Raw genomic sequence first — 12169 nt, 5'->3', positions numbered from 1 at the left:
ATTCTTCTGTGTCACTGCGCACGGTGCATTTAAGGCTGCAGGATTCAATTACCGAGGGTCGCCTGAACAATACTTCAATAATTGCGTATGTTGTTTAGCTAGGAGGTCACGATACTGTACTAGTTTCTTACGAGTACTATGTCCGAGACCGATACACATCGACTGATTTGACTGGGAACGTAGGTCCGCCAGTCGCGGCGTCCTTTCATACTCGATTGAATATCTAGTTTTTAAACACCATGCCGGTCCAAATTGAATTAAAATGTTATACCAGCATTTAATATAGGTACATAGTGAACATTTCAGATGTAACATCCGGCCGATCAAAAGAGGCTAGCTGCGCTGTGGTACGGGCGGCGCTGAGCAACGCGGGAACTAACGGAAGCGCGGCGTTGCGTGCGCTGTGCGAGGCCCTAGTGCGCGTTGCTGTAGCTGAACCCAGCGTTGCGCACGCCATGCCGCCTCCCCCACCTCAAGCAAAGGTCTGTAATAACATATGCAGGACTGTTCATGTTCAAAAATAGCTGTATAGTAGTCCAAGCGGCGCTGAGCAACGCGGGAACTAACGGAAGCGCGACGTTGCGAGCGCTGTTTGAGGCGCTAGTGCGCGTTGCTGTAATGAACTGTTAATGTTCAAAAGAAGCTGTCCGAGTGGTGTTGACAAATGCGGATACTGACGATTCAGTTCACGCTTGTGACCTGTACGATCGATCTAAGAAAGCTGGGAGGTGGTTATAGAAGCCGAAGGTTTTTGAAGTCGTTACAGTAATACTGCTCTGGATGGCCTGTTACTTTATTAACTGTATATTTATATTTCGTTATTTCATCAGGTGCCCCCTCTCCTGTGCCCCTCCGGCAACAGTTCCGTGGAAGGTTCCTCCAGCGAGAGAGTGTTGCCGTGCCCTACGCGTCCGAACACAGTGAACCATACTACCGAGCCGATGAGGGGTACGAGGTAACTCACCTTTAAACCTTATGAAGAAATTTCAATTTAGAACTGAAAAGATCAAGACGAATGTCATAGAGTTATTCGATTTCTCTTTGAGGCTATTTCTTTAGTCTTTTGGCGGCCATTTATTAATTGCTAATACAAACGTGACTCTGGGCTGAGTTTATTAGTTTATAGCTAAGTTTAAGTAGCTGTCTTTATGCTCTGAACAGGGTCAAATAAAACGCACGGAACCTTCAAACTGTGAGTTCTGCTCACACGTGGTTATTTATTAACAAGAGACAGGAAACATCGACAGAGCTACTAACAGTTATTAAGAATTAATTAACCCTTCATCTTAATGAAACTCGTCAGTAGCGTCGCTCTTATGCGATAGGGACGTATGACTGAATGTATCTTCTAAATATATAAAAGAAGAAACAGACTAACTGACATATCAACGCACAGCCGAAACCGCTGGTCCTATATACTCCAAATTTGGCACGTAGGTTCCTTGTAAGGTGTAGAAGAGCAATAAGAAAGGATTTTTCAAAATTCACATCGTAAGGGGGTGAAATGGGGGCGAAGCCGCGGGAAAAAGCTAGTAAGTATATAAAGCATATATATATAAATATTATTTGGTTTGCAGGCAGACGTGGAAATAGGCAAATTCGACTTGCTATCAACGTACAAATCAAGAAAAGTGTCGGAATCCTTGTCTTCGCTGAGCAGCGTTACCGGTAAGTTTTTCGTTTATAGGTGTCAGAACTATCGATCCTATTGTACGTCATACAATAGGCTAGTTTCCTATATTTAATATAAAATATTTTATGCAGTGCACGAAATAAAGCACCACATATTTAGAAGAAAAATATGGACAGTAGTTATGTTTAAACATAATTTCTATTTAATAAGTCAAAGACAAAGATATAAAGTAAATGAATTGACCGTGACGTCACTCCTCAGTATTTCATAGTAATTCCATATTAGCAAATCGTTTTGACAGTTCATAAAAAGAAACTGATTTGACTAGTAGGAAACTAGCCTATTTAATCTTTTATTTCGATAGGAACGGAGCCTGCTTTGGGGCCAGCATGCTCACAGTACGCGGAGAGCGGGCGGCTAGCGCATCCCGAGCTATGCGTCATCGTGCTGGACATACTCACGGATTTAATACACAAGTACGTACTACATAAAACACATACTTGCGTACATGTAAGTGTCCCGTAGAATAGACTGTGTACGGTGCAGTTGCCGTCTAGTGACTGAAGAGAAAAATCTAATAGGTACCTACCGTTAGAGAAGTATGTCGACAAGTAGCCAAGACATGGTAAACCTTTGGTAGGTTTCCCAACTGTCCGTGTTTTGTACGCGTAAAGGCGCGCGGCTTGAAGATATCGGTATTTAGTATTAGATATACATATTTGTCAACTTTAGCCAGTTTTCTAGATCACGAGGACAATGGCATGCTCGATCCTATTGAGTCCCATTGCACTTACACTGAAAACCCAAATTCAATTACCTTTATCAAAATGTATATAGTTTATTTACACAAAAAAAGTATTGGCTGGGTGCGAAGTAGGTGGTGGGAGAACCACGAATCGATCGCAGCGCGCACCGTGGCCAAAAAAGGAACCCTCGGCAGACCAACTGTCACTTTTTACAGCGAAATTTACGTATCCGTACATTAAAGTAAAAATAAATAAATATGCGTCACGATACTTACTACGTAGTTAACTGTACAAACACTGGGAAAAACTGTGATCACATTTTTTTTAAATATTCAGAAGCAATTTGGAAACGAGAACCAAATGAAATAGATAATCGCTGTAAGAGGAAAAAGTAAGTAAACTAACATACTTTTAAAACAACATATGTACTTTTAAAATAGGCAAAAATTCTGCATTATTAACGACACTACAGACATAAATAATCGTCTCCAATATATATGAAATGGGTTATTACCTAAAATCGGTTTACTTTATTTACATTTCGTGAACTCAACCGTGAGAAACTCCGTTTGTAGTTACCTGAAAATTATTGATTGTGTCATTTTAGACAGAGTTTAAAAAGGTGAATGTTATTATCGACACTATAAATTTATATGATCGCTATTTCATTAAAATTATTTGTTTATTTACTTACTCTTCGTACTGACAGAAAGCCATTTGGCGTTTCAAAGTCCGCCGTAGTTGTAACCGCTGGGTGATGCTGTCATCGTGCACCCAGCCAATAAAATCTACGTTGTTATCGATAATTTATCCATACTAATATTATAAATGGGAAAGTGTGTGTGTCTGTTTGTTTGTCTGCCTTCACGGCAAAACGGAGCGCAGAATTAACGTGATTTTTTCAAGTGGAGATAGTTGAAGGGATGGAGAGTGACATAGGCTACTTTTTGTCTCTTTCTAACGCGAGCGAAGCAACGCGGGCAAAAGCTAGTATTTAATAAACTCATGTTATATTGTTTAGCAATAGGTAAATATTTACTATACATGATTATTTTAATACCTGACGAGTTATCTTTACATATGTACAATGTAGTAATAAGATTATATTAGCTGGTGAAACTTACCTCGCGACTGAACCGTTTTTTCTTCGAAGCCATATGAATGCGACACCTAACTATTATTGAACAGTATAGCAGTAAAAGCAATTAGGTTTGTCCGAATAGTTTGCATTTTAGCCCTTCTTGGTACGTGATATGTTTGGTGTTTTAAAAAACTAATTTTAAAGACTATTTAAGTTACTATTTCGTGGTGACAGTGATTTATTGAATGCCACCACAGTACATATTGGCAAAGTGCGCTGATTGTCATAAATACATGTAATCTGCGCACCAGTTGTGTACATAGCGAATAGGAAATCGGAATGCGATGCAATCATGAAAAATAATAGCGACCTAAAGTGATCATCAAATTACTAAATTACGAGGGCTAGCGTGATGTCGCTTTGGACAGTCACCGGCATAAATATGTGATGATTTCTGTACCTTGTCATATTAACATCTTGTTTGAAATGTCATACGAAATTGACAAACGATTAAAAGCGACAAGGTACAGTAAGCATCACTTCTTTATGCCGGTGACTGGACCGCGTAAAGTGGTGTGCTCTTGTGTTGGAGACCAAAATTTATTAGGGTCTTCGCGCCAACAAAGTAAGTAAATTACTAAATTGCCTATTAATTTTTTTAATGTACGTTTAGATTAGTATCAGCACCCGACGGGCAAGAAGGCGCGCGCGCGTCGGGCGCGTCTTTAGCGCGCGCGTGCTGCACGCGCCTCGCCGCTGCACTAGGTCGCGCCCGTGCTCCGCCCCCGCCTCTACTAGGCCGTCTGCTGGGCCCCAAGACTGCCGCCTTACTGGAGCTGAGCGATCCCGATCTTGCAGGTTACCTACAACACCTAGCAGTGGCGGCTGGTGAAAAATTCTGCTAAGCAACACTGAGCAAAAAGAAACTTACCTTAACATTAGGTACTTTACTAGTAATCAATTTTAGGCAAGCCGGTGGGAATCGGCTTGTATGGACCAGCCGCTGCTGACACCTTACAGAGACTTCAGTCGTCATAGCCATAGCTTGAGTGTCTTTAGCGCGCGCGTGCTGCACGCTCCTCGCCTCTCCTAGCCCGCCTGCTGGGCCCCAAGACTGCAGCATTACAGGAACTAAGTGATCCTGATCTTCCAGGTCAGTTACTGCCGTTATCATTATAAACTTCAATCTTCATACCCGATGGGCAGTATAGTTTGTGTGACACTAGAGTAGTGCATTCTGAGCGTGACACTATTTTTATTTTCAACACTTCATTTTATACAACATTTCGTTCCGCCCTCAGAACTTCAACGCAGCATCCTCGAGCTAATCCACGTGGTGGCCATGCGGTCGATAAGCGGCTCTGAGCTGGCACTGCTGCTACGTCTATGCGCGCGGCGGGCGGCGCTCCCGGCGCTGTTACCGACGTTACTCCGGCTGGCTGGGGACGCGGAGCCCGCGCCGCTGGCTGTCCTCGCCTTCCCTGTCACACAGTCTACAGGTAAGCGTGAAGTTGAGCACATTGTGCGTTAGATGTCGCTGTACTGATCAAGTTGTGTCCTACATCGCGCTAAGTGGCGCTAACGATGTGTCGACGTGAAACATAAATAGATTTGTTTCAGGCTGTCACGCCACTGTCATTCATGTATGTGTAGTGTATACTGTGTATCTAAATGTGAAAGTCATTGTTAAGAGATATGTGTGTAAGATATATGTCTTAGTGCACCATCAGCACAGAGTAGTATAACAATGTGAATTTCTGCATAGTAACGCCAGATTCTATTCATTATTTTTGCTTTTCGTTTAGCGTTTGACGATGTTCAATGGTGGTTAGATCGTAACGTAAGCATAAAGTACAAGTTTTTTAAACAGACGCCGGGCCCATCGGGCGGAGAGACGGCTTCGAGGACGTGAGTGCTCCGGCGCACAGCGCACACGCGGAGGCGGCGGCGCGGGGGCTCCGAGAGGCTCATCTAAAGGCGGGTAAGGATACATGTAAGGATTGTAAGGGCACATCGGTCTGTGATCCGTTTAAAAACTGGCCACAAACAGACGCTGTGCCTATGATTCGGAAGGATGACGGAGAATCCAAACTTATAATGTTTTGAACGCAGCGTACGAGATCTGTAAGGCCGATCATATGTTTATCATAGAAATATGATCATAGGCATCATGCCGTCCTTTTTCTTTACGTTGGAGAAAAAGAGAGGCATACATACCTATGATCATATTTCTTTGATAAATATATGACAGTGGACTATCCGGCCTACAAGGCTTACCGACCAAGAAGGCAGCAGTATTCCGGAGTATTTGAGTACATGGGTAAGCTTACGCCCTATACGCACTCCGAGGAAAGTACCCCGTAGCAGTCCAACTTTGAACAAATTGATTCTCATTCAAAATATCAAAAGCATTTGCTCGACGATGACGGTCCAACTGGGCGCACGCCTTAGCCACACCTCGGACACTGGCGATCAAATATATGAAAGAGGCGCGTTCCTAGCACACAGTCTGAGCTCGTGTAGGTGAACGCGTACCGTGCTTGTATGAGTGAAATATGACAGGTCGACTGTTCACGTTTTTGACATGCGGTAACTGTGAGGTAACCGAGAGGGGGTGGGCGGCGATTTCAGCGGGGAGCGGGAGTGGCCATACTGTACGATAGTACTCTTTATTTACTGTGCCTTAGCAAACGTGCTTAAATCGGTTGCGTCGTCACTTGTTAGAGATCCGCACTTTATGCTTTTGTTCGAAGTGAAACTACTTGAATAGGTGTACACTGAAAAGGTTGAGGGGGGTAACAAAGAAAGGTCTCGTACCAAAAAGGTACAAGAGGAACCCTTATGGTGCAACTCTGCTCCTTTGTCTATAATGTCTATCACAAATCATATAAGTATCTGAATGATTATCTGGAATCCGGAATTTTAACCAAATCGTTTCTACAATAGGTTTGAACTCGGCATGGGCACTGCACGCGGCGCGTTGCGGTGCAGAGGGCGCAGGCTGGGCGCCGTGGCTACAAGGCTTCGCGCTGACTACTTGGCTACGACGTCATCCACCCAACGGTACTGTATCCAATGGATTTTTACGCGAAATTATTTACCGGTAACAATCATCACAATAAAAACATATTTGGGTCAAATATAAACTTCAAGCATGAAAGAAATTCTTCTTAGCATTGCTTCCTCGTTAATGAGGGTCGGGTAACGAGCTCTTTTAGCTTGCCAATTGCCCTTGCCTCCATAGGCTACGGTCTTCTGCTTGGTGTAGTGAAAAGCTAGCGTAGGTCTTTTGGTCTCCTCTTGAGATCTGATTAGAGTAGCGTTTCGTGCTCTAGTCTCGAAGATCTTTTCCGGTGACCATCAGACCTGCCAAGTTACCTCCATCCACGCCTTGTCAAATTTAAATTAAATAAACAATTTAAGTAGTAATATATTTTTTACAGAACCACTAAACGAATGGAAGGGCTCAGAGCGTTCACTCGACGCGACGGAAAAAGACGTAACTTCGGAACTACACGTACTGACTATTGGACACGATTCGCTCCTGCTAGAACTATGGCTACACACCGACTCCGGTTTGTACGCTCTTGTTTGACCTTTACTGGCTTTTCTTTAGCCAAAGACATATGTAACTCCGTAAAGACTGATAAAGTCTAAGAAAAATACGTACCTCAGAGCTATACAGAAAAAGGTACGGTGGCCTAGATGGCGTTACACCTTTGGAGGACGCTCGGCCAGATGGCGCTAATATTAATATAAGGCATTCTAACATATATCAAGCTAAGAATATGGGCCAAATTGTCAAAACTGAGGTTCAAAAGTTTTAAGCCTGTGTCGAGAGATGGCAGTCTATGCACTGTGATTACACATTCTACGTAGACAGTAACTCTCTATAATACTCGATCCTCTTTGCTTTAGCAAAATGTTGTTTTATGCGATAGACGTAGATACTTTTCTAAATTTGCAGTAATTGAGTGAGAAAAACATGTCAATCCTGGTTCAATTTTGTATAAAATTAGTATTTTGTATAGTTACAGGATCGAGAATTCGTTATAAATTCGTTGTTACTTATTCAGGTGCGTTCACACTACGCCTCTCGCGCCCCGAAACATCATGCTACAAAGTGCTGAGTGAGACTCGTGTGGATGCGGCCTTACCGCCCGCGCAATGGTGCTGTGTAGCGCTCAACGTCAAAGAGGTCGTGCATAAGCGGAAAATACACATACAGGTTACTGTAGGAATCATTTAACTACCATTTTATCGAACATCAGAGACTGGCAAAGTAGAAATTGAAAGTGGCGGGTGTCGTCCAGTTTTAACAAGCTTTTATTCAACTTGCTTTGTTAGTATGTTAGTTTAGGTCAAAACGTGGCAGTTAAATTTGACCCACTTCCCGGTTTTCGATTGAGCTGAAATTTTGCACACATATGTAAATCACGTGACAATGCAATATGATGGTATCATGGAGCTGATCTGATGATGGAGCAGAAAGATGGTCATATAAACCCTGTTATGAAACGTCGTATCCCCATCGAGTAAGGATTTTTTAGAAACGTCTAAGAGAGCAGTAGATGACTGTCGGCGATAAAAGCTTGTGCCAATAATGATTTTTTTGCAAAAAAACTTATTAACTTTACTCTTTATTTCCTTGCTTTTATTGCATTACCCTTCAGAGCTACTTATTTGTAATTGTTCGATGTGTTTTTGACTTGAAGCAAATGATGTTGAAGTTCGTCGATCCAGGTTTATCTTATTTATCTTTTTTTTTGTTATCAGGTGACACTTTACATAGATGGATGCGAGTGTGAAACAGTGTCCCTGCCTTTACAAGGTAAGATCGTTACTTCTATACAGTCTGTACGGAAAGACGAAAATTGTCGAACATCAGCATCTCACATTCCACGACTCTTCTCTTTCATGTTACGTGTTCAAAGGACGCGTTTCTTTAAGGGCTGATTTACACGGTACGACATTTCGCATGCGAGTTTCATCAACTTCAATGCGACATTTGATTAGGAGCGGCTCACTCCGCGTTACATTCTGACGTACATTTTGACGGCCGCGAGTTCCCATAAAGTTTGACAAGCTTTACGCTGCGCAATAGAACTCAATGTCGCATGCAGTCCGTTGACAGGTTGTTGAGAGTGAGCCTTCTGTACTTGTACTTTTATATATTCTGTGATTCGATCGGCAGCACAGAATATATAAAAGTACAAGTCGGCAGGCTAAATTGTAACCGCAGTCCGCAACAGTGTTAATGTTCTAACTAATGTTGCTAGCTTTAAAATGAAATACTTTGATTTTAAACTCTGTGTCAGTAAATAAGAACAAAGAAAACTATATGCATCCTTTTCTTTAGGGTGCTAGAGAAAAGGATACCTATAGTTTTCTTTGTTTTTATTTACTGACAGACTTGTTTGACAGAGTTTATTCGTTGTAAACGACTACGCTACTAAATGCAAAATTTTGTGTATAGTGTAACCTAAGTTAGTAAAATTCCTAAGCTACAAATACGTCTCGCAGGCATCCTGGTCCGCAAAGTGACTCCAACACACCTACTAGTGGGTCATTCGGCCGCGGCCCGTGGCGGGTACCACATATCCGGGTGTTGCGTGTACCGCGCGCCCGTGCTGAGCGCCGCCGCCGCGCTGCACGCCGCCGCGCACGCGCCCGCGCCGCACCCGCACCTTGCGTGCCAGGTGAGTGCAGCGTCTGCAGTGACCCCTACACACTACTGGTCGGTCACTCGGGTACCACATATCCGGGCGCCCGTGCTGAGCGCCGCCGCGCCCGTGCCGCCGCGACGCGCCCGCCGCCGCGCGCACCGCCGCCGCGCAGTGTAGCGTCTGCGCCCCTACACACCCGGTCACCTCGCGTGCCATCCGGGTGCGTGTGTAGCCCGTCTGCAGCGCCGCCGCCGCGCTGCACGCCGCCGCGCACGCGCCCGCGCCGCACCCGCACCTTGCGTGCCAGGTGAGTGTAGCGTCTGCAGTGACCCCTACACACTACTGGTCGGTCACTCGGGTACCACATATCCGGGTGTTGCGTGTATCGCGCGCCCGTGCTGAGCGCCGCCGCCGCGCTGCACACCGCCGCGCTGCACACCGCCGCGCACGCGCCCGCGCCGCACCCGCACCTCGTGTGCCAGGTGAGTGCAGCGTCTGCAGTGACCCTTACACACTACTGGTCGGTCACTCGGGCACCATACAGTACGGCCACTCCCGCTTCCCGCTGAAAGTGCCCCCCCACCCGCTCTCGGTTACCTCACAGATACCACCTGTCAAAAACGCGAATACTCGACCTGTCATATCTCACTCATACAAGCATGGTACGCGTTCACTTACACGAGCTTAGAATGTGTGCTAGGAACGCGCCTCTTTCATATATTTGATCGCTAGTGTCCGAGGTGTGACCACAGTTGGTGCGTTTTCACATTATACGATCTGACATCGGATGTCGGAAGGATTTCAATGAATAAAATCCAAGATGGCGCCAGTAATGTATGGGATATCGGTCCGACATCCGATATCGGATCGGATAATGTGAAAACGCACTTACTGTAAGGAAGTGGGAGAGTATACTGACCCTACATACCTACTAGTCGGTCGCTCGGCCTCACATCAGTGACTCATTACACCTACTAGTCTGGCAATCGGTCACAGCTCGTGGCGATTGTCGCATTTCAGGGTGTGCCGGTGGCGCTGGCGGCGCTGGCGCGCACTTCCCGTCTAAGAGTCGGTTGCACCAAACCGTCTGTCACCGTCAAAACGTTTGCTAAATTTTATTGTATGAGAAGTTCCATAGACCTCTGCCGCGTGACGATGATGTGTCTGTTAACCGTGTTTGATGCAACTGGCCCGAAGTTTATTAGACGCATGGATTAAGAGGTCAGGTATTTAACTAGGAATGTATAGTGACCCCGACACATCTACTGGTCACTCGGCCGCGACTCGCAACTCTTTAGTTTTAAAATATCCTCTTTAGGCTCTATTCTGCAATCCTTTTTCATGTCTTGTAAAAATATGATAAAATCGTAAAGTATTAAATGTCAATTTTGTATTTTACAGGTCGATAATGAAATTGCAAATTACTCAAGACTCTTGACACCGAACGTGCTGGATTCAAACATCGATTGGGATCAGGTAAACTTTACAAATCGATATTTCTTCTTTCGAGACAACAAATGTGACGTATAACAGTACTAACATGTTTGTATGTTTAGGTTTACGATATGTCCGGAGCAGCGCTTCGAGAGCTGAACGAAAATTTGTTGTTATCCTTCAGCGCACACGCGCCTAATATCGTCAATCTATACCACCAGACCACACCATTACCCACAGGTAAATAGAATATTCGTTTTATTCTGTTACTTAATATCGATATATCCTACGAATTTCTCGTATCACTCATATATTTTTTTTTCTACTCGTCGACTGTAATCTATCAATTAGGACACCACAGACTAAACTATAAGTGCTAACTTTTCAGTGTTGAATACTCTATGGCAGTTCCGACTCGACTATAATAATCTCATTATAGTTTACTGTAATAATTTCAAAAATAGAACTTCATACAATTTATATACTAATTTGCGATACCTGGCAAATTTGTCGGCATCTGAAACACTTTTTTTTTTATCTGTCGCGTTATCGGCCAATCAGAGACGGTTATTACAAACAATTGGTTGTTAGGTAATTCGATGTTGATACAACGGTGAACGACGCTATTAACATTAATTTTAACTTGCATGAATGATGATATTTCCGTCCATTGATGATGAAGATGATGACTCGTAGAAAAAGTATTGTATACGATAGTGATATAATTAAGCTTTTCACTCTCGTACCGTACTATTAGGCCACTCAGCAAAGCTTCGTGGTCTAAACATGGTACTCGACTGAAAAGCTTTGTATTATATCATGATTGTATAAAATACTATTATGATTACGCACAGTATTATATATTCTCTTGCTTCTCCTTGATATATCATTTTCTTATTTATTTGTTTATAATACCAGAGAGCATGGGCGTAAAAATTGAACACATTCACATTCGTATCCTTCCAAACCGAGTCTATCTCAAAACATATTGTCTTGTCTAAGTAGTCTTTATTTGAAAAAATCTGCAAAATTGTTTTTTCTCCAGTGTTTTCGACGCGCCATCCGGGCCCGAAGCCAGTAGCGGGCGCCTGTGTCCCCGAGCCGCTAGCATGCACGTGGAACGTGCGCTGGAAAGCGTCTGGGCACTGCGGCATCGCACCCGCGGTCTACATGCTAGGCGGGCCGTCTGTGCTGCTGTATCTCTTCGCCAGGGTAATATATCTTGTGTCTTTGTATTTCTTGACAAATGTCCAAGCTTCTAGTGGACCGCTGGAATCTCATCTGAGCAGTCCGTCCGCGCTGCTGTATTTCTTTGATTGGTCGAAAATTCTGACGACCTCTGTTTGCCTTTATATTGTTTGCAACTCCAGATATAAACTTGTTGATAATTCGCAGGTGGTAGAAATGGAGGCGAGCGCGGAAGAGCAAGCAATGGCATTAGGAATAGTTCTCCGCGTATGCCGCGCTGATAACCGACTGCGATCGGCATTGCACGGCGCTGACGGCTTGGAACTGCTGCTGCGAGTGTTTGGGGCGCCAAAGTGTCGTCTGACGCGTCGTATGCTGCAGGTAACAGAAAGACGAATAAGCAGACAGAATAAGCGATGGT

General features: G+C 44.1%; 1 protein-coding gene across 1 annotated transcript in view; it reads left to right on the top strand.

Moving 5' to 3' along the window:
* Window positions 1–12169, top strand: part of LOC125225149 (lysosomal-trafficking regulator) — a 56002-nt gene that overhangs the window by 14663 nt on the left and 29170 nt on the right. Inside the window, 17 exon segments of the mRNA XM_048128724.1 lie at window positions 307–482; window positions 831–955; window positions 1578–1591; window positions 1633–1668; window positions 1998–2109; window positions 4134–4318; window positions 4762–4959; window positions 5331–5441; window positions 6407–6523; window positions 6904–7035; window positions 7537–7688; window positions 8237–8291; window positions 8984–9159; window positions 10528–10602; window positions 10683–10800; window positions 11606–11772; window positions 11956–12129. Coding sequence (XP_047984681.1) covers window positions 307–482; window positions 831–955; window positions 1578–1591; window positions 1633–1668; window positions 1998–2109; window positions 4134–4318; window positions 4762–4959; window positions 5331–5441; window positions 6407–6523; window positions 6904–7035; window positions 7537–7688; window positions 8237–8291; window positions 8984–9159; window positions 10528–10602; window positions 10683–10800; window positions 11606–11772; window positions 11956–12129 — 2123 coding nt within the window.

Source organism: Leguminivora glycinivorella, chromosome 1, assembly GCF_023078275.1.
Source record: "Leguminivora glycinivorella isolate SPB_JAAS2020 chromosome 1, LegGlyc_1.1, whole genome shotgun sequence".
NCBI classification, from domain to species: domain Eukaryota; kingdom Metazoa; phylum Arthropoda; class Insecta; order Lepidoptera; family Tortricidae; genus Leguminivora; species Leguminivora glycinivorella.
Note: the sequence above shows the minus strand (reverse complement) of the source record. Positions and strands in the feature narration are given on the sequence as shown.